This window comes from Salvia splendens, chromosome 5 (assembly GCF_004379255.2).
Source record: "Salvia splendens isolate huo1 chromosome 5, SspV2, whole genome shotgun sequence".
NCBI lineage: Eukaryota > Viridiplantae > Streptophyta > Magnoliopsida > Lamiales > Lamiaceae > Salvia > Salvia splendens.
The window spans coordinates 2,314,100-2,336,079 of record NC_056036.1 but is presented as its reverse complement, the minus strand read 5'-3'; the positions used below and the strand labels follow the sequence as shown (position 1 = coordinate 2,336,079).

General features: G+C 38.7%; 3 protein-coding genes across 3 annotated transcripts; 2 read left to right on the top strand and 1 right to left on the bottom strand.

Annotated features, from left to right (window-relative positions):
- Positions 1-944: 944 nt before the first annotated feature.
- Positions 945-4,263, bottom strand: LOC121805065 (UDP-rhamnose/UDP-galactose transporter 3-like). The gene is made up of 5 exons (XM_042204817.1): positions 3,760-4,263; positions 3,217-3,401; positions 2,442-2,642; positions 1,687-1,848; positions 945-1,578 (listed from the first exon to the last, which is right to left on the bottom strand). Exons 1-5 carry the CDS (start codon positions 3,890-3,892, stop codon positions 1,210-1,212), a joined length of 1,050 nt encoding a protein of 349 aa, XP_042060751.1. The 5' UTR covers positions 3,893-4,263; the 3' UTR covers positions 945-1,209.
- Positions 4,264-13,112: 8,849 nt separating this feature from the next.
- LOC121805524 (methylenetetrahydrofolate reductase 2-like) lies at positions 13,113-17,362 on the top strand. The gene is made up of 11 exons (XM_042205412.1): positions 13,113-13,702; positions 13,800-13,860; positions 14,105-14,184; positions 14,307-14,480; positions 15,082-15,255; positions 15,353-15,453; positions 15,547-15,658; positions 15,953-16,033; positions 16,113-16,290; positions 16,624-16,958; positions 17,050-17,362. The coding sequence occupies exons 1-11, from the start codon at positions 13,295-13,297 to the stop codon at positions 17,131-17,133; spliced, it is 1,788 nt and encodes a 595-aa protein (XP_042061346.1). The 5' UTR covers positions 13,113-13,294; the 3' UTR covers positions 17,134-17,362.
- A 951-nt stretch (positions 17,363-18,313) lies between these two features.
- Positions 18,314-21,889, top strand: LOC121805232 (queuine tRNA-ribosyltransferase accessory subunit 2-like). Its single transcript, XM_042205031.1, has 10 exons — positions 18,314-18,605; positions 19,078-19,252; positions 19,339-19,506; positions 19,832-19,925; positions 20,114-20,184; positions 20,333-20,384; positions 20,533-20,581; positions 20,706-20,846; positions 21,176-21,295; positions 21,380-21,889. Exons 1-10 carry the CDS (start codon positions 18,412-18,414, stop codon positions 21,534-21,536), a joined length of 1,221 nt encoding a protein of 406 aa, XP_042060965.1. The 5' UTR covers positions 18,314-18,411; the 3' UTR covers positions 21,537-21,889.
- Positions 21,890-21,980: the final 91 nt, after the last annotated feature.

Sequence of the window (21,980 nt, the reverse complement as noted above, 5' to 3'; positions counted from 1 at the left end):
GACGCTGCGGCGGGCTTCGGGGAATTCAAATATTGGGAGCTTCGGGGAATTCAAATATTGGGATGTGTATCTTGTGGTGCAGACTTCGGCCAAGTTTACTGCGGGTGTTGAATCTGGCTGACCGAAGCGGAAGAAGATCATCGCCTCCGGGGAGTACAGTAGCAGTGTTGGTTCCCACGAACCCCCCCTCCCCGCCGAGGCAGAGTTCCCGACACCTTCATCGTCGGCCCGCCGCCGCCGCCCAGTGGGGCAAAAGTCTGCGGCGCGGATGGCGAGTGGAAGAGCCAGCGGGTCCGCCGAGGCCCAATCGGAAGCTCCTACACAAAACGATCCCGAGCTCCCCTCACTCGCCCGCGTCGTGCAACATGAAACCCTGTTACGTGTAATGGTTGAATGGCGGACATCGACCGATCGCCATTACAGGTCGTCGCTGAAGGATATCATCAACAGTATGTGGCGCGATTTGGGGTTGGGAGACATGGCGGAGAGTGGCGACGAGGGGACTACCGGCGGGGACGACGAGGGTACTGGCGGCGGGGAATCCGAGGAGTGAGACGGTGTTTTTTTTTTAACTATGTAATTTTTTTTAAGAATTATGTATATATTTTTTTGTACCATGTATGTTTTTTTTAAAATAAAGTGGTTGCAATTTCTCCGTATTTGTGTCAAAATTTTAATTCCGTAAATTGTTTAATTTGGTAAATTTGTGAATTTTTATTATTGTGGGAAGTCCGTCGGGATGTCCTTGGGAATGTCTGCCACTATGCAATGGGATGTCCTTATGACATGGCAGTGCATTGGGAAATTCTTATAACATGGCATGAGGTGTTTTTAGGAAGTCCGCCGGGACATCCTCACCATTGAGGATGCTCTAATACTACTGATAGCGGTTATCCAAAGTCCAAGTGCGATATACATATATGATATATATAGAGTGAGATACATTTAAATATCAAAACTCTATATAAATACTATGCAAAAATCAGTTGAGAAATTCTCGATTCCATTGAAACATCCACAAATTATGGAAAACCAAAACAAATAAATTCTCTCCTCTTCTTCAATGAACTTACCTAACTTCGAATTTCCTGAATCATATATGTGGTCTAACAAATGAATAGCGTCTTGCATAAACAGTAAAAATGGATTCCACGACACCCTACACAAACCAAGATAGCAGGGACCGATTCCAGCAACGAGCTCCGATGGCTATGCCATTGTTCCAGTTTTCGTTCCACCAGTCTCGGGATCCTTAGCAGCACCCGAGTTTATTCTCTCCAGCAACCTGAATTCCTCTTCTGTCAAGCTATTCTTGGCATGGGGTAGCGTTTTGGCATGCACCTGCTTTTCGAGCTCCATTGCCCAGCTATAAACTATCATGCCAACCACGGCTACGAGCATCCCCATGATGTTCTTGAAAGTCAGTTGGGAGTCGAACAAGACCCATCCCAAAATAAGAACGCACACTGTTTTCATGTGACCCAACACTTGAAAGGAAACAGCTGAAAAACGTCCGATGCACAAGTACTGGCTCACGTTGCAGAACACGGCCAGAGAACATGACAGAAGTATGAACATCTGCAGGTATACACCATCCCGTGTTAGTTAAGAAAGAAGACTGTTCGTGCAGGTTAAAGACCAGTGCTACTAGTAGATTGTGATTGGGGTGAGGAAGAGAGTGCTTACGATGACTCCACCACCAAAATTATAATCGAAAATTAAATTTCCTGAAAGATAGTAGTCAACAACGGGACCCAGCACAAGAAGAGAGCCAGCTTGGATTGGAGTTGTTTTGCTCAATAATTCGAAGGAACCAATAGAGTACTTCTTCTGCAGAGAACCTATTGACTGCACCAAGGTCCGAGAATAATATATCCGATCAATAATCCATGAGCGCACATTTTGGCAACAAACAATGGATTTCTAATATCTAAGTAACATTTAAAAATTGATCAATGGGTTTCAATACACAGTTAGAAAACAGAGAGCCAAGGATTTGAATGATAGTGGTACACTACATCTTGGTTTGCCTTATGAGAAAATATAGTTCTATGGCACAGAAGTACTCAATTATAGCTTCTTCAGGTAATGGCTAAGCTAAACTGCTAAAGCTTCCAAACAGTGGAGGAAACTAGAATAACAACCAAAAGCATGAAGCAGAAACAAAATTAAAATGTGTATGTTTTGTAGTACTTGGGAGGCCTCATGCCAATAGAGCTGGATAAATACTTTTGGACCAAATTTTAAAATTTTAAGGATCTAAATAAGGTTCCATACAGTTAAATCAAAGTAAACTAGACTTATTACATAGTACTCCATACAAATATATAGGCAGCAAGAACAAGTAAAAGCAAAAGGTTTTACTTCTCTCCTATTGGGCATTAAAATCTGACCTAAGACGTCACAAGTGGAGAAAAGGGAATCGAAAGAAGGTTACTCACAATTTGCTGTAACGATGTTGAAACAACTGCAACACAAGCACACAGAAATCCTTTGGCATTCACCTTTACGTCCGTCACAGTGCAAACACCCACACCTATAACTACAATTACCACAGACAGTTTAACTTCTCTTGAATACTGCTTATTGTGAAGCATCCATTCCATTATACAGACCACTGGAATCATGCTCAGTTTCGATATCTACACCAAAAACAAGAATTACAACATAATTAGTTTAACAGACTTACTTAATAGTAGTAAAATACAATAAAAATGTGTAATCCTTGCATTGTTAGATGTAGCAAGTTTGCAACAAAACTGATACAGTATGTGATTTTGATAATACAGAATAAATTAGATCCCCAACACCTTTTCTCGTAAACAATGAACTTAAGTATTTTCCTGCATGTTTGGCAGGTCCTGAGCATCACCGAGTGTCCAGTCATAATTCTTTAAATACAATTGTTTAATATATATTCAAACGAGAAATTAACCAACGAGAAAACTTTGAAGTAGAAGTTTAAAAGTATATATGCTCTATCCAGTAATATGATGCGCCAAATACAAAAAAAGACATGAAACAAAAACAATGCATCTCAAAATCAAATGAGATGTATAACAACTGGTTGCCAGTTCATGTGCTGAGGCAGGAAGTCATTTCAACCTTCACCACTAAAGAAGGAAGGGAAGGGGTATTTCCAATTAGTATAAGACATATGGGCAAGCAACACGGTAAATTAGGAGTACATATATTTGGAATGTTATAGAACCATACCTGGTAAAATCCAACTGAGTTCAGCATGAGGCTCAAATTCATCCCTGTGATGGACATATTAGCCACAACTGAGAACCAAAGAAGTTCCCAAAATGGCACATGCTTTGATGTGGACAAGCCCGTCGCATTTGATATCATGCCAACAATCGCAGTCACAGCAAAGTGGAAACCAGTCAATGTTGTGGCTGCAATGAGTAAATGATATTAGTAAATATAAAGGTTATAAATGAACTGAAATTTGAAATGCCTTGGGGTCTTTTTCTTCTTCTGGATATTAGTTATATCTGGCATTTATGAAAGACATTTAATCTGAAGATCAGAATTATTCAATCTGAAGATCGATTGGCACAAAAATAGAGCTTTAATAGTACGTAAGAAGAAAAGATGAAACACACGAATTACCTCAAAATTAACATAATTAAAAAGCATATCCATTTGAATCATTCAATCTGATGCTATATAATTAAAAGATATTCTCCATTCGATTGATTAAAAGGCTGAAATGCAAAAGAACTAGCGTGATTAAAAATGAAACAAACTAACCGAATTTAAAAGCATATCCATTGGATGACATGAGCTGCTTGTTCGCCATAATGATTCCAACGGAGCTGACAACGTTCATAGCCCACGCACCCATATCCGACACCGCGGATGACGATTTCTTCTCTCCCTCCATCTCCGATTCTCTTTCTCACTCTCCAGCTACCTCAATTGAATCCTCGCAACGAGTCTGTGACACCGCACAATACTCTATAGATCCGCCATACGCAACGGAAAAAGCGGGAAAGCGGGAACAATGGCGCCGTGTAATAATCTCACATTGATTGTGCGGAATTGATCAACAAAACCGACTCCTTCAGCTACGAAATCAGCCGGCGGCGAACAACACCGACGAATTCCGCTGATTGGGAACTTAATCGTGCTGTTCTAATGCGCCAATTGCATCTTCAGATTGTTTGTGATGAATGCAATGAGAGAGAGAATAGATCTGGGAGAGATAACGAAGCAAAATAAGAAACGAGATTTAAAGGAGATGACGATTCACGCTTCTTACATTTCTCCGCCCAAATTTGGCTTTTACAATAACGCGTTTCATTTCCTGAACTACTGAACAAAATTAACGCCTATTTACTGCTTTTTCCAAATACTGTAAAATGTCCCGTTTTAATTGAGAAATGCTAAATAAATACCAGTGAAATAGTACTATTCCTATTTTATAATATAGTGTGCAATGTTTGTGAGGTCCATATATTCAGAATGAAAAAAAATAACTTTTTAAAAATAAATTAAAAGAAATGACAATGTAAAACATTATATTAGTAAAATGAAGTATTATATAGTCAATACTCACAATGATTTTTGTAGGGTAATATTTCATTATTCACATTGATTGCTATGGTCTTCTTATCATATGGAAATTTGAAAACTCGTTCGATAACTTTGATTATTGACGGTAAATAATGGACTATTTCTTGGTGGATTTTGAATGGAATAGTTTTAATCGAAAAAGTGGACCATTTCTTGTTTTTTACTACATTATTATATGGCTAAAACTACGTTGAATTAGAAAGGTCAAAGCAATTAATTTTAAGGAATAGGTACAATGTTGATTTGATAAGATTTAGGAATGAAGAAATTTACGATTATTGCTACTTTCCCTTATTGTATAAATAAGTGCATAGATTTGATGGTTTATTATTTTTGGGACGGAATCTTTGACACGAAACTTTGCACATATGGTACTTAATATCGAGTCAACATATTAGATATATGAATATAAAGCATGCTTTACGTATCTAAATAAAATATAAATTTATTGTATCATAGTATCATTATGTAATTGGTATATTCATCATTAATATATTCTTTTAGCTACAAAATTAACTTGTGGGCAATTGAGTTCTAATATTTACATAAAGAATGTTAAAAATAGAAAAAGGAAGAATTAACTTGTGTACTTACTAAATTGTTAATTATAACTTATAAGTAATTTGTTAATTATACGCCCACCGGCCACCGCTCCATAATTTAATTAATAACCAATGGAGGAACACAAAAACAAACTTATTGCATCGAATAAAGTAGGTGAATAAATCGGAATGTTTTTTGCTCCCCCAAAGTGATGAAGAAAAAAGATGAAAAGAATACACTGAATTTTACGTTCCGCAAAAAAAATAATCAGTTATTAACTTCAATACATAAGGCCATCCACAACGCTGTCTCTATACCGTCTCTTAAACCGTCTCTTAACTACTATTTGAGCACTATTTGAGGGCCCCACTGTCCTTTTTTCCTCCATCTCTTAACTAAGAGACGGAACCTGCAACGCTCCGTCTCTTAACCGTCTCTATACCGTCTCTTAATTACTATTCATTCAATTTAATTTATAATTTTTTTAAAACCCAATTCAATTTAAACAAACACACTTTATTAAAATTAAAACAATATTACAACTTAACATTAAAAAAAACGAAGACATAATTAAAATTCTAAAAAAATAAAAATGACATAATTTAATCTTCTCCGCCAAAGTTTTCCCAAATGTGCTCAATTAGATCCTCTTGGAGTTGGGTGTGGGCGCTAGAGTCGCGTGTCCTTGCCCGAATAGCCAACCGTTCTTGTATAGATTGATGCGCTCCACTTCGCGGCGGACTACTTGCGGTTGAGCTTCCGGGGGATTCGGGGTCGAACCAATTTCCGGCATCGGGTCCTTCGTCTCGGACAATCATGTTGTGCAAGATTATGCACGTATACATGATGTCGACCATGCTCTCCATGAACCACGAACGAGCCGGGGCTTTGATGATGTTGAAGCGCGCTTGGAGAACCCCGAACGCCCTCTCCACATCCTTGCGCGCAGCCTCCTGCTTCTGCGCAAAAAGAGCCTGCTTTGGGTTCGCTGGCCTGCCGCACGTCTTCACGAAGGTCGGCCACTTCGGGTAGATGCCGTCGGCGAGATAGTACCCCATTTTATACCGCCGGTTGTTGGCGACGAAGTTGATGGCCGGCGCTTTACCATCCAAAACTTCGGTAAAGAGGTCGGACTGTTGGAGCACGTTTACGTCGTTGTTCGAGCCAGGGACCCCGAAGTACGCGTGCCAGATCCAAAGTCGGTAGTCGGCAACGGCCTCGAGTACAACGGTTGGGTGGGTGCCTTTGTGGCCGCTCGTGTAGGAACCCCTCCAAGCCACCGGGCAATTCTTCCATTGCCAGTGCATGCAATCGACACTGCCAAGCATCCCGGGGAATCCGTGCACTTGTTCGTGCAGGTTGAGGAGGAACTGACAATCCTCCGTGGTTGGCCTCCGGAGAAATTCGTCACTGAAGGCTGCCCGGACGCCTCTGCAGAAGTTGAGCAAGCACAAGCGCCCAGTGCTGTCTCCGATGTGCAGGTATTCGTCGAATATGTCGGCCGTTTGTCCAGTCGCAAGCTGCCGGATGGCTGCAGTACATTTCTGCAGCGTCGTGTGGCTGGGACGACCGACCGCGTCGAACCCTTCTCGGAAGAACTCCTCCCTGGCCGCCAAAGTATTCGCTATGTGGAGAAATAGCGGTTTCCGCATGCGGAAACGGCGACGGAAATAGGTATCTCCCCAAATCGGGTTATCGCAGAAGTAGTCGCGTACTAACCGTGCGGCGGCTTCCTCCCGGTTCCGATTGATGTACTTCCGGGAGCGTCGTGGGGGTGGTGCGGCTTCCTCCGCCTCTCGTCGTCGATCTTCTTCTAGTGATTGTTCCTTTAATTGGCGCATTTGCTCAAAAGGATCAATTTGTTTGAGTTGATTGAAGATGGAAATTTGAGTGATAGAGAGGATTTGAGAGGAATAGATGTGTGTTTGTGTTTGAAATGAGTATGGAATAGAATTATTTATAGAGTAAAAAAATTAAAAATTTAAAAAATGAAAATAAATATTTAACGGTAATATTACCGTTTGAAAAAAAAATTTTTTTATTAAAAATCGTTTTTTTTAAAAAAAATGAATTATTGCGTCATCAGTGACGACGCCCACTCGCGGGCCAGCGAGTGGGCGTCACGCACGCATGGGGACGTGCCACGTGTCCCTGGCGCGTGGCGAGACATCTCGTCTCGTGTCTCGCCGAGACGAGCTACGCGACGAGACGGGCACGAGCTGGAGACGAGATGGGCGCTGCAATGCGTCTCGCGGGGGTCTCGTCTCTCCGAGACGAGACGCGAGCCCGGCGCGAGACGCGTTGTGGATGGTCTAACCTCTCGTCAACTGCACAGACCCAATTATTTAAAAAACAATTATACATATTGTTGTGAAAATTATTGCATAATTAAACATATTTAAAAGTTCTTTTTTTTTCGGTTTCATTAAAATTCTTGACATTACTTGCAAAGTGAATATTTAATTTAACGTCTCCTCTTACAGCATCACTAACGCTGGCGGGCCGGACCGCACCTGGGTCCCGGCCCGCGTCCTGCGCGTTAAAGGGAGCCATTTCGCGGCCAAGGCTGCGCCTCGTGCCGCAGTTGCAGCCCGGGGCTGCGCCCTGTTGTGTCCCGGGCCGGGGTTGGAGGGCCTTCGGGCCGGACCCGAACCCTCTAATTTTTTTGGCCTATTTATATCTCATTTCTTCAACATTCTTCCACCAATTTCTCACTTCTATTCTCTAAATTATTTCAATATTTGTTGTTCTAGAACTTGTAATTTTTATTTTGTAGGACTTGTAATTTTTAATTTTTGGGTTTGTAATTTTTTTTACAATGTTTTCTATTTTACAAGTAAAATATGTTGTAGTTGTGAATAATGCAATTTAATAGTTGTGGTATGGATGAGGCCTGGATGAGGCCTGCAGGATTAGAGGAATTGTGACATGAGACTGAAATTTAGGAGAATGATGACATGGGGACTTGAGGCTTGAATCCGGGCCGAGGTTGTGAATGCCCTTATAGCTAAAAGAAGAGCATGTAATAGAATGTAAATATTTGATACCATATCTATTCCATATTAATCAAACTCTGTAAAAATTCTCTCCTCAAATCTTTAATTTCAATTAATACTATTGTTTTCCATATGTAACAATTATAAATACTCCCTCCGTCTAATTCAAGATGATTACTTTTCCTTTTTTATTTGTCTCAATTAAGATGACCACTTTCCAATTTTGGAAATAACCTACTCTCTCCTTATTAAAATATTCAACCACATTTTTCCTCTCTACTTTATTTAATCTAACAACACTTTCTAAAATCCCGTGCCGCTTAAGAATGTGGCCATCTTGAGTGGGACGGAAGAAGTATTTAAGTTAACGTCTCATCTTATAACTAAAAAGAGTAAAAAGGAGAGTTTGTAAATGGTCATACAAGGTAAATATTTGTTACCATATCAATTCCATAGTAGTCAATCTCCGTAAATATTCTCTTCAAATCATTCATTTGAAGTAATTTCCCTTAATACTGTTTTCCCTATTTAACATCATGCCACACAATATTTGACTAATTGGAGTACTATAAAGAAGGCATATCGTTCTATAAATTAAATACAGAAAATTATCAAGCCCATAAACATAAAACTTACTCTGCCTATAAATAGCCCTTAGTATATACTTGAGGTGATACTTTTTATGAAATTTAATTATCCACGTGTCATATAGTATATACTTAGAGAGATAATGAAGCAAAATTTTTCCGCCTAAATTTGGCTCTTATATTAACGCGTTTCGTTTCCGAATAATTTAATAAAATTAACCCCTCATTTATTACTTTTTTCAAATGCTTGCCAATCCTAAAAATGTAAAAAAAAATTAAAATATGGATTCGACTTTTATATCCCCTACTTGTTTTATAATATAGCGTGTAATATGTTTTTTTTGGGTAAAGATATAGCGTGTAATATTTTAATAGAATGTGATATCCTATTTTCCTCTATTACATAGATTTGATGGTTCATTAATTTTGATTTTTAATTGCCCTACATTGTAGCCTCGAGTTGTTGCTTCCACGCCGACGAGTTCAGAATAGATAGGTCATTGACGGATTTTGTGAAACAAAAAAACTAGAATATCAGCGCCCATAAAAGAACTAAGATTAAAATATTAAGGAATTTTAAAAAGGAAATTATTGTATTGTAGATGACAACTTACATAATTCGATCATTACATCACTATACATATAGCTTAAAGAAAAATCTAAGTTGCTAACTGAATCATACATAAATAATATCTTCGATTAGTTAGATGACAAATCCTCATAACAAATAAGTATAAAATCACAATGATTTTCATTTCACTAATAGTCTCTCCAATTACGTTTGTGATCCTGCTCATGAGATATTGCATGCTCCATGTCATTCTCATTCTCATCCACAACTCTGTATGAAAGGCCCATCAGTCTTCATGCTTGGAGGCTTATATTATTGCATTAATTGGCATTTATGTATATGCATGGTTTTGTGATGTGGTAAATAGTAAAATGGAGAGTTGCGTTATGTACTTTTAATGAAATAGAGAGATTTAATTAAATTGGTTGATGTATCTCTCATTACAACCGGAGATGTTCTTGCATCATGTGTCGGTAGTCTAGTAGCATATTGCCACGTCACTCCCCCGCGGCCGCACGCACACCAACAAAAATGCCACCTTGTTTCCTTTTATTTGATTTTTGTTGAGAAAATTTTAATAATAAATACATATTAATATTATTAATTTAAGTACTAGTATCGTCTATTGGTTACAATAATTTTTTTTTGCGAGTGTTCATAATGTAAATACGTTTTAAAATTATTTAATCAGAAATAGATAAAACTTTTATTATATGTCCCCAAGTTACAGTTAAATAGACGAAATAATACAGTAACTCAATTAGTAGGAACACTTCTCCAATTATTAAGTCAGGGATTTGAATCATCACCAAATCTTATATTGCATGTCGATAATTATAATATTCATTCAAAAGGACACTAATAAAAGTTCTTTACATTTCTTAATTTCAAAAAATGCTTGAACCTTCGATATCAATCAATTGTACTTATCTTTTTCACAAAATATAATTTAAAAAAATAAAAAAACATATCATACTACATATTTCAGTTTTCTCGTTTCTCAGGTCCCTTCCTTCCTATAAATTCCAACTATCAGGGTATTGCCATGGTTGTTTTCCGCCAAACATAAGAGTAAATTTGTCGTCTCTCAGGTCTCCTCCTTCCTATAAATTCCAACTATCAGGGTATTGCCATGGTTGTTTTCCACCAAACATAAGAGTACATTTGTCGTCATGGGGTCGGCTACCATAGGGACGGAGCTACTTGAGCTCCACAATAGGCAAATGCCACTTCAAAAATTCTCTATCTATATCTTTAATTTTGTTACCAAATTTCCTTATACGTGCCCATTCTTAGAGCATCCAGAGCTGTGAGCAAGGTCCGTCCGTGCCGCTGGCAAGGATACCCCTGTCCGCCGCTGCGCTCTTGCCGCTGGCACGGACGTGATCTTAACTAAGAGCACGTCCGTGCCAACGAGCAGTGCGACGTGACACATTTCTATTGGCCATTGGCATTTTTTTTTTAAATAATACCAAAATTTTTTAAAAAAATATTTTCGGATTCCCAAAAATATACAGATTCTATTACCATTTTTGTTAAATTTTTTTATTTTTTTAAATTTTTTTTTAAAAATTAATCCCAAAATCATCTATAAATACACACATTCATCATCCATTTGAGCGAAATTCGGCCACGAGTAGTGGGTTTTTTTTAATTTTATGAATTTAATTATGTAATTTTTAATTTTTAGGAGTTTAATTATGTAATTTTTATTTTTTAGGATTTTAATTATGTAATTTTTATTTTTTAAAATTTTAATTATGTAATTTTTAATTTTTAATGTATTTTGTAATATTAGTCCGGGTATTTTTAATGCATTTTAATTTTGTGGAAATATTTTTATTTAAATTGAATAATGGAATGGTGGGATCCTTGTGCTCGTCCGTGCGGAAGAGCACAGATGTGGGTGTTGTGCTATTGCCTAAGAGCAGGGAGTAAAAGTGGGTCTCGGGTCTTGCGGGTTGCTGAGCGTCTTCACGAAAGTCGACCACCTTGGGTAGATACCATCGGTGAGATAGTAACCCATGTGGTATACATTTTCCGTTGACGGTGAAGTCGATCGCCGGTGCTACACCATTCAACACATTATTGAAGATGGGTGAAGAATAGAGCACGTTCAAGTCGTTGTTGGATCCGGCAACACCGAAATATGCATGTCAAATCCATAGGAAGTAGTCGGCGACCGCTTCAAGGATAAGTGTTGGGTCGCCGCCTTTGTTGCCGCTTAAGTGTTGCCCCCTCCAAGCAGTCGGACAATCCTTCCACCTCCAATGCATGCAGTCAATGCTGCCAAGCATACCGGGAAAGCCATGGACTGTTTCGTGAAGACGAAGCAACCGTTGGCAATCATCGGTGGTGGGTGCCCGAAGGAATTCAGCACCGAAAGCTGAACGAACGCCATCGCAAAAAATTTTAAGACAAAGGATTCCAGTAAACTCACCGACATGCAAATACTCGTCGAAGAGGTCGGCCGTTTGCCCAGTAGCGAGTTGTCGGATGGCACACGTACACTTCTGCAACGCCGAGAGACTTTGCCGACCGGCTGCATCTGGACCTGTTTGGAAGTATTCAACACGGGCGGACAATGTGTTGACAATACGCATGAACAAGCGCTTTGACATGCGAAAACGACGCCTAAAGTAATCTTCCGGAAACCGAGGCTCGTCGGAAAAATAGTCGGCAACGAGCCTTTCGTGGGCTCCCCCCGGTCACGATGGATGTAGCGGCGAGTTGATCTAGTTGGTTGAGGAGGAGGGGCGGAGGTATTCGCTGCGACATATGTTTCATAAGCGGCACGGTGTTGTTCGTAGTATTCTTGTTCTTCGCGCTCCGCTTCCGCAATGAGATGGGTGAAATCCATTTGAGGTTTTGAGTGAGAGATGAAAGTGTAGATAAGTTGTATGAAAAATATGAATGAGAGATGATTTGATGTGAAAAATGGATGATGAATGTGTGTATTTATAAATGATTTTGAGAAAAAAAAATCAAAAAAATACAGAAAATGGGCAAAAAAATGGTCATTTTTTTGGGATTGTGAAAATATTTTTTTTTTATTTTTTGGTATTATTTTCGAAAAAATGATTTTTCAACGGATACGTCGTTGGCCAATCAGAACGCGCTAGTCGCCTGCTCGCTGGCACGGGCGTGATCGATGCATCGAGCAGCAGCGGACAACAATGCCTCGCCGCTGGCACGGACGGACGAGCAAATAGAGACAACCTTGTTTTAAGTCGGTCTACACAAATACACGTCACAAACATAATTTAAACTCCATAGATTTATATTATCTTCATTTATATCATCTGCAAATTTTCCAATAGTCGGAGATAAAAGGGAAAATCAGTTGGCGCAATAGGGTTTAATATTCATTCACAATTTTATACATATTCTACTAATAATATTATAATTTTTAATCATGAAACAAAGCTATTAGTAATTTTTACTCCTATAACTAAAATTTGGAATTTTGGAAAAGTATATAAAATCGCTTTGGAATATTTTTGTTAAAAAGTGATTATTTTGGTTTATTAATCTAAAATGATTCTCTAAACATAGAGATTTTGGAGATCGATTATGATTTGGAATTTTAAAAATCGTTTTTTGTCGATTCCATTTCAAGCCTCGTGCAAAAATTAAATAGTCAAATCACCATTACCGCTATCAAAAGAGATCGAGGCACATATCCGTCATTTCATCCATATTTTGTTGGTTGGTGGTCGAATTTCTACGCTTGTTCAACTTAATCCATGGGCCCCATCATGAGATAGACAATTTTGCCCCTTACCAAGCGCACTTCTCTATCTTACCTACCTTCACTCATCCCTTAAAATACAAATTCTCACACACTGAGATTTCGCACATTGCTCGCAGATCTGATCCAATTTTCAACTTTTTCGGAGAATCTGTTCAGCTGTGTGCATCTCGCATTGGTTCCTCCCTCTACATTTCCATCTAATTGCATTTTTATCGGATAATTTGAATCGGATTTGCTCAATTTGTTGGAGGCAGCAAAGATGAAGGTGATAGAGAAGATCCAGGCGGCGGCTTCGGCGAATGACGACCGAGTGGTGTTCTCGTTCGAGTTCTTCCCGCCGAAGACGGAGGACGGCGTCGAGAATCTCTTCGACAAGATGGAGCGGATGGTGGCGCACAACCCCGCCTTCTGCGACATCACCTGGGGCGCCGGCGGCTCCACGGCGGATCTGACGCTGGAGATCGTCAAGCGGATGCAGAACATGGTGTGCGTCGAGAGCATGATGCATCTCACTTGCACAAACATGCCTGTCGAGAAGATCGACCACGCTCTCACCACGATCAAGTCGAATGGGATTCAGAACGTGCTTGCCCTCCGCGGCGATCCCCCGCACGGTCAGGATAAGTTCGTCCAGGTCGAGGGAGGCTTTGCGTGCGCGCTTGATCTCGTAAGTTTGATCGCGTTTGAACTTTGATGTTGTAAGCAATGTATGTGATGCTGCTGCTGAGTCGTTGATTTTGTGCGTGTTTTTGGCTTGTTTATAGGTCAAGCATATGCGTGCACAGTATGGCGACTACTTTGGGATTACGGTTGCCGGCTATCCAGGTTCGATTTTTTTGTTAGATTTGGATATATTGACATGCTTATATGTGTAAATGTATGTAGAAATGTTGATTTGTATAGCTATGTATACTCTGTTTTTGTCGGTGGTGTGACTATGTGAGTTAGTTCTGTATGTTGCTTTTAGCATGTTCATGTATGCCGGTTGGAAATTAAATTTTGTGCAAATGTGCTCATATTTGTGACCGTAGTTTTGGTGTTGGTTCTTATGCACACCTTAATTATTCAGAGGGGCATCCTGACATTATTGAGAATGGATTGGCACCAGAGGCAGCATATCAGAGTGACCTTGCTTATCTCAAGAAAAAGGTTACTGCTCTCCTTGAGTTTACCATTTGTTATAATTTGCCTTGTTACATACTATTTGATTGAGCTCAATATGTACGAGTTCTCCAAGGAGTTACACCACTTTGGTGCTCTTCCCTCTTCAGGTTGATGCTGGAGCTGACGTCATTATAACTCAACTCTTCTATGACACTGACATCTTCCTTAAATTTGTGAATGACTGCCGTCAAATTGGAATAACCTGTCCGATTGTACCTGGCATTATGCCCATTAACAATTACAAGGGCTTCATTCGCATGACTGGTTTCTGCAAAACTAAGGTATGAGTCAAACTGCTCACGTATGTAAGATATTTTGGTTATTGCTGCATCTTTTCAGTTAGATATGGTCTTCTATAACTCTCTCATATTGTGGTAGCGATTGTGTATCTGAGTAGTGGTTTGAGATAGGAAAGAATGAGACCAAGATTTTTTACCTCTTATAAAACATTAAGTTCTTTTTAACACTTAAGATCATTCTACATACCATGGAACACCATGCATTCAATTGTATTTGTATGTAATACTAGTCAGACCGAACTCAAAAGAATGGACATTGTTTACAAGCTTTTTTGCTGATCTATTTTAATTTCTTGCTTTCATCTCTCCTAACTGTTGTCAGTAGTGATGTCAAACTCTAGTGACGGATATATGTTCAAGCCGTTAAAATATCAGGGAGAAATTTCACTGCATCTTGTTCAATTTTTGCAAAATATGGGCATTGGGTAGGGTATGAGTCTAATATTATGATAAAATTCACTGTGATACATGTATGCTTAACAAATAGCACTAGTGGGTGTTATGTCGCATTTGCTTCTGCTTATGCCATTTTTAGATCAATTCAATTATATTTGCTTATACTAATATATATCTCCTACATTAGATCCCGTCTGAGGTCATGGAGGCCTTGGAGCCTATCAAGGACAATGAAGAGGCTGTTAGGGCCTACGGTATTCACCTAGGAACAGAAATGTGCAAGAAGATTCTGGCTAGTGGGATCCGAACTCTGCATCTCTATACCTTAAACATGGAGAAATCTGCTTTGGCAATATTGGTGGTTAGTATTCAGTATTCACAATCTATGAGTTTTGTAGCTTCAGTAACCTAAACAGTCCGAAATAAAAATCCGTGGCTTACCTAAAGTTCCAATGCAGAATCTTGGACTAATTGAGGAGTCCAAAATTTCAAGGTCTCTACCATGGAGACGCCCGACAAATATTTTCAGGGTAAAAGAAGATGTTCGCCCAATTTTCTGGTAATTGAAGTTATTTTTTTCTGGTTAATAAGCTTGAATATTCTTACCTACATCCCAGTTAATATAGCCTTAATTATTTGTTATTATGTCAAGGGCTAATCGTCCTAAGAGCTATATTTCCCGAACTATTGGTTGGGACCAATTCCCACATGGTCGATGGGGAGATTCACAGAATGCATCATATGGAGCACTTACAGATTATCAGGCATGCATTTCCATTCAAAGCTAGTCCTTTGCTGGCTGTTTCTTGTTGCAAACACTCTCTACTTTTGCGCTGTTGCTTCTGTCAATTGCATTGTTGTCATTGTTAATGCAATTTTGCAAGTATTTTTTCTGACTTCAGCATTCTCGTTTTTCTTTAAATCTTGGTGATGCCGAGTCATGCAATTTTTTGCAAGTATTTCTTCTGACTTTCACAATGGCAGCATTTATATAGCTTCTACTTCCCTTGTTCTTGTATATTGTTTTCTTTTGTTTGAATCTTGTAATTTTTTGGCAGTTCATGCGACCACGCTCCCGTGACAAGAAGCTTCAAGAAGAATGGGCTGTTCCTTTGAAAAGTGTTGAAGATATTTATGAGGTATAATCCTTACAGCTTTAATAACTTGAAATTCCTGAAAATCATTCATTGAGTCCTTACGATGGTTTTAATGCCTCAGAAATTTATGTCCTTCTGCCTTGGGAAGCTTAGAAGCAGTCCATGGTCTGAGCTAGATGGGCTTCAGCCAGAGACCAAAATCATTAATGAGAATCTGGGTAATATTAACTTGAAAGGTTTTCTCACTATCAACAGCCAACCTGCTGTTAACGGAGCTAAGTCTGACTCTCCAACTGTTGGTAAGAGAATATTTTCTATATAAATGCATACCTATACATGTACTTTATTTGTGCGTCCTAGAAGGTAGTGGTTGTCTGGCTATTTGCAACGTATGCCTGATCCAGCTTCAAGTTAGTGTTTCGTAACATAAAACATGGCTATTCCGGTCAACTGTGAAAGTTTTGTGTTGGTATTAGACGGTCAGATTTAAACTTATGAGCAGCTTTCTGTCCTTTGTTTTTATAAATAAACAAAATGGAACATCTTTTTCGTAAAACTGAAAGATGATTTGTGACTTCAGTTTCTTGTACGAAACAGCTATTTATTTCCTTGCATTTAAACCTGGTACACAGGGTGGGGAGGGCCACGCGGGTACGTCTACCAGAAGGCATATGTAGAATTTTTCTGCTCCCCGGAGAGGTTCACTGCTCTTGTTGAAAAATGCAAACAGTTCCCCAGTCTTACCTACTTGGCTGTCAACAAAGAAGGAACCTTGAAGTCTAATGTCAGCAATAACGACGTGAACGCAGTCACATGGGGTGTCTTCCCCGCAAAGGAGATAATCCAGCCTACCGTTGTCGACCCCGCTAGCTTTGTGGTGTGGAAGGACGAAGCATTCGAAATCTGGTCGAGGGTGTGGGCTAATCTCTACCCTGAAGCAGACCCATCCCGAAAAGTGATCGAGGAGGTAACAAGTTTTAGATGTCGTTTTCGCAATTTTCGTGAAGTAGTAAGTTTGTGTAACTCATTACATGTGTTTTCTGTCTGTGTATGCGCAGGTGAAGTGCAGCTATTACTTGGTGAGTTTGGTCGACAACGATTACGTCCACGGTGATCTGTTTGCTGTTTTCAACAGCATTTGATATGATTTAATGCATATGTTTGATTTTCAACTAGTATTATGATTTCGATGTATTGAACAGCAATTCATCATTCTTGGCCGAGCTCAGGCTCTTCTGCTATGTACTATTATTGTCTTAAAATTGGATTTTGGCATTCACAACTCGTCATGTAACCTTATACTTGCTCTAAATTTATATGACATTGTTCAAATGTCACACGTATAAGCAATATATTTTTCAATTATGATAAGAAGCCAATTTTTATTACTATGCAAATCATTTCGACTGCGGAGTATTTTCCTTATCATATTTGACACTATGTGACGTGAAAGCCTCATTCGCCGCCGCGTCTCTACGAACAACAGTATTTTTTCATAAAGATGATTTTTGTACAAGATAATAATGTATATTCATTGATTTAAATCCTAAAAAATATTTTTTTCTTTGAATAAATGGAATCTGTATATGAATGGCTAATGAGTATAATTGCAATTGAAATATTCTATTCATGAACGAGTCTTTTATTAAAAGAATAAATTGAGTTTACATTATCAAATACCCCTCCGTCCCAAGATATTTGACTGACTTCTTTTTTGCACTCATTTTGAAAAAATTGCAATAAATAGTTAGAGTGAATAAATAGTAACGTAAAAGCAAGAATAATGTAGAAAAGCATATTGCTTTTACGTTACTATTTATCCACTTTAACTATTTATTGCAATTTTTTTTTAAAAAGTCCATCAAATATCTTGGGACGGAAGGAGTACTAACTTATCAAGGGGAATATTAAAATTTGTCATTACAATTGAAAAAAAACTACATAATCAGATTAAGTTATTTGACAAACAAGCTCTGAAATTTGTAAATACTCCCAATTTTGATGTATATAGAATTCTATTTACATGGAAGAAATGAGAGCAAGAGAGCTAAACGACGGAAGAATATGGGTAAAATCGTCTCCAAAATTTCAATCTAGGTTGTTGCATCGGGAAGAGTGTCTTATCGCAATTGAAAAGAGGTATTCAGTTTCTCATTGAACTATGATACCAATCTCAAAATCTTTCGGGTCAGCGTGTTTATACCGGATCGTGTGTAAAAATCGATTTTGTAACCAAACATAAAAATAAACATGGATAAGGGCCCATATCCAGCCTTTTCTAGTTATTCAAACGCCCCCTAAATAGAAAAACACGAAAAAGAAGATAAACAAATTCAATGTAAAAAACAAAAGAAAAAGACCTATAAAAGCTGAAGAAGCCGCCGCCAGCCAAATCAAACGGAGGGAAAAAGCAAAGAAAGATGAATTTCAGCGTGAAGGCACTGAGCAAGGGCGGTGCTCGCGCCGGCGTGTTGCAGGTGGGCGGTTGTTCTATGGAAACTCCAGCGCTCCTTCTCAGCACGCGCAAGGGCCTGCCCGCCTTCATCTCCCCCGACCTTCTCTCCACTCTCCCAACCCCGGATTCCCGCCTCCTTCAATTCAGCCCCCTTCACTTGTACGCCCTAATTAACTTTGCGTTCCTTCAATTTATATTTCTGTTTTTCCTCTCGCGTGTAAATAGAGGTGAATCAAGAGGATTGGATGCCTCAGCTGAGGAAAAATGTTTATTTCATCTTTTTTTTTTCTGCATAAGTACTCATTAAATTTTTATAATCAAGACTGTTTTCGATACAATCAGAAAATAATTGTGCAAAATGTTGTGGTTAGTTTATATTCCCTCCCTCCCGTCCCCTAAAAGTAGAGACTTTGGTGACGACATGGGGTTTAATTAGAAATTGGTGAAGTATGAGAGAAAACTGAAGCTGTGTTAGTGAGTGGTGGGAGTAGTGTGAGGTGTGGTGAAAAAGTTTCCAAAAATAGAAATCAACTAATTTTGGTGTACAGATAAAAATGGCAAAATTTTGACTATTTTTGGGGACGGAGGGAGTTTTATACTAATTCTGCCATTTGGATTGTGACGTTTTCAGTGTGGAAGGCATATCGTTGAAAGTGGTATCCGAGATGGGAGGGCTGCATCAGATGCTTGGTTTGAAAGAGCATGTGTTTGCGGCCAATCCGGCTGATCCCATCTTATCCGTACCAGATCATCAGAGCTCCAACAAGATTGGAGCATCCTTTGAGACTCCTTCCGGCCGCTTTCTTGTAAACAATTTGCAGTTTGTGCTTTGAACTCGAGACATATTGAATTGCTTGTGCGTGACACAGTTGGCAACTTTGAATTCTGGCAGATAAAACCGGGACAGTATATCGAAATGATTTCTTCAATGAAGCCTGATATGTGGGTGACATTGTCTGATGAGGTCCCTGCTTGGGTTACTGACAAGAGGAACAAAGCATCGGTTCAGCGTACTATGAGATGGCTTGACGACTGCTTGGCGTTGGATAATACAAATGATGTATGTACCAAACTTGTTTCGTTTATATGTATAGTACTATAGTTATTCTCTGGCAATGGATATTACAGCTTCAGTGTGCTTAACTGAAATATTCTACTTGCGATGTATTAAAAATATTGGCTTTACTAGAAATATGATCAATTGCATGAAATTGAATAGCAATTGTTCTTCTGAATATATCCTTTCTTAAAGAGGTTAAAAATGTAATCCCTGGCCACTCAAGAAATTTGAAAACATGCATATGTGATGATGCTGGAATCATCTATTCACACAGAGACTTTTCTTCTTTATGCACTTTTTTAAAGTATTAATCGCTGAAATTTAGACAGGCGGAGCTGTATTTGGATCCATTGTAGGAGGCTCTCAAATCAATGAACGGATATACTGTGCACAAGAAGTTTCAAGGCGAAATGTCTCAGGTGTTTATGGCTGGTTTTTACTTCATGATTTTGTTTGCCATTAGATGTCTATTTTTCAAGTCTCTTATATTTTCGTATGGAGAACACTTGAAGCATGGTTTCTTTCTTTATTTTATTTATGCTATATCTATGTATATTGTGTAGGTTGAAAATTATTTTCATAAAGCTATTACTGTTGTATTATTCAGGTTTTCACATTGGTGGCTTTGGTCTTGGAGAGAGTATGGATGAACGCCCCGCTCTTCTCAGTGCTGTTACTGTATGGATTATGTTGCTTCAGTGTAAATTATTATCATTTAATTTTGGTAGCTGGAAGTGTTGTTTAAATAAAATTGCCAAAGTTTGTCATTTACGACATTCAAACCTTTTGTTGTCGTTTACATTTTCTTGGTGTTTCTACATTTCAGGAATCTTTACCCGAGGATAAACCTCGCCAGATAAGTGGTCTTGGACTTCCAGGTGAATCTTCACGAGAAATCTTGGCCACTTTTACCCAATAAATCTAATTAATTTTTTATCTTCAAAACAAGTCTGTTTACATCTATGATCTCTATGCTGCTCAGATGCCTTTTGCTTATTAAATGTCTTTTTGTAACCAATCTTGCAGAGGAGGTCTTGCAAGGTGTTGCTGCTGGCATTGACCTTTTTAACTCCACGTACGTTTTCAAGCTCGGCTTTACTTCTGTTCTGACTCCCCCCCCCCCCCCCACATGAAGTTTTTAAAAGAAATAGGAGTACATTTTAGTAGAAATTTGTAATAAAGATAGCGATGTTTGGCAGTTATATATACCATCTTACAATTGGAGGCTTTGCACTTATATTTACTTCAGAGGAAATTGAGAGACATGGTTCCGTTGATCAGCTGAGTGACACCGTCAGAGATGATGGTACGAAGATCAACTTGAAGGCAACTATTTACAGGTTATTGTTCTGGTCTCAAGATTTCTTAAGTAACCTCACCGTGTTCGACATTTGTTGCATGATGAAACGATTGGTAGATGAGTGGGTTCAGGTCTGTTTTGTGCTTAATTAGGAGACTTTTTTTCTCAAACTTATGTATATCGAGTTGTTTGATAACCAAAATACCAGTGTTGATCTTCTATATGTCATTTTTGTTCCCTGAAATGCTTCAATATTGCAATATTTTTCTCTGCATATTCAATACTCTGTTATCTTCTTGTTATTCGTTCTTCTTCTTTTGTTTTGATAATACTTTCGTTCTTCATCGTATTCAAAATTTAACTATGCAGGAAAGACACATCACGAATTCTAGAGGGCTGCAAGTGCTACACATGCCAGAATCATACAAAGGCGTATATAAACCATTTGTTTAACGTTCATGAAATGTTGGCACAAATTCTACTAGAAATGTATGAAGTTATTTTATCTAAACCCATTGCAGTTTGCATACTGGTTAATTTTCCTAATTTAGGTCTATCTCGTTTTTTTTGCAGTCACAACACTCACCACTATCTAGGATTTTTTCGCAAGATAAGAGACACGATCAGGGAAGGAACATTTGAGGAGTTTCGCCATAAGTTTGTGGAATCTAGACGCGAGCATGCTGCACCAGCTGCTGATGCTGCTGCTGCTGCTGCTTTGTGTGCGTGAGTTGCACGTCATGATGCAGTTTGCCATTCCTTCCTCTACTGGGAAGACGAGAGATGATGTCGGAGAAGTTTTTCTATTTTTCGTCGAACATCCTGCCCAAGATAGTCTGCTGCTTGCGATGCAACACACAACCTGTTACAGATGAGAGTTAGGTTGAAAGAATAGTTTTTTCACAAGCAAAATGAGTGTAATTACACACAGTTTTTTGGTCTACAAGTATTATGTATTTTGCGCATAGGTTATACAATAGTGATTTGATTACATTTTGAGCACATTACATTTTTGTTATTCCATAGTGATTTCAGTGTAAGGTATTGTTATATGAGAAAGTAATTTGATTTTCAGTTATTAAATTTTAGTTTTTGGTTTAAATTAATGTGTTTGATTTAATGTTCGAGAAATAATTTTGACTCCTAAAACTAGGAGGCTGTATTTCCTCTTTCT

Bases quoted from the DNA above. Each gene is read 5' to 3' on its own strand.
- LOC121805065 (XM_042204817.1), bottom strand. From the start codon at position 3,892: ATGGAGGGAGAGAAGAAATCGTCATCCGCGGTGTCGGATATGGGTGCG. The intron at 3,402-3,759 runs GTTAGTTTGTTT...TACTCATTGCAG, and splicing joins TGGATATGCTTTTAAATTCG to CCACAACATTGACTGGTTTC. The intron at 1,579-1,686 runs GTAAGCACTCTC...GTATACCTGCAG, and splicing joins ATTTTGGTGGTGGAGTCATC to ATGTTCATACTTCTGTCATG.
- LOC121805232 (XM_042205031.1), top strand. From the start codon at position 18,412: ATGAATTTCAGCGTGAAGGCACTGAGCAAGGGCGGTGCTCGCGCCGGC. The intron at 19,253-19,338 runs GTAAACAATTTG...GAATTCTGGCAG, and splicing joins CTCCTTCCGGCCGCTTTCTT to ATAAAACCGGGACAGTATAT. The intron at 19,926-20,113 runs GTGTTTATGGCT...TGTATTATTCAG, and splicing joins TTCAAGGCGAAATGTCTCAG to GTTTTCACATTGGTGGCTTT.
- LOC121805524 (XM_042205412.1), top strand. From the start codon at position 13,295: ATGAAGGTGATAGAGAAGATCCAGGCGGCGGCTTCGGCGAATGACGAC. The intron at 15,659-15,952 runs GCATGCATTTCC...ATTTTTTGGCAG, and splicing joins GAGCACTTACAGATTATCAG to TTCATGCGACCACGCTCCCG. The intron at 16,291-16,623 runs GTAAGAGAATAT...CCTGGTACACAG, and splicing joins GTCTGACTCTCCAACTGTTG to GGTGGGGAGGGCCACGCGGG.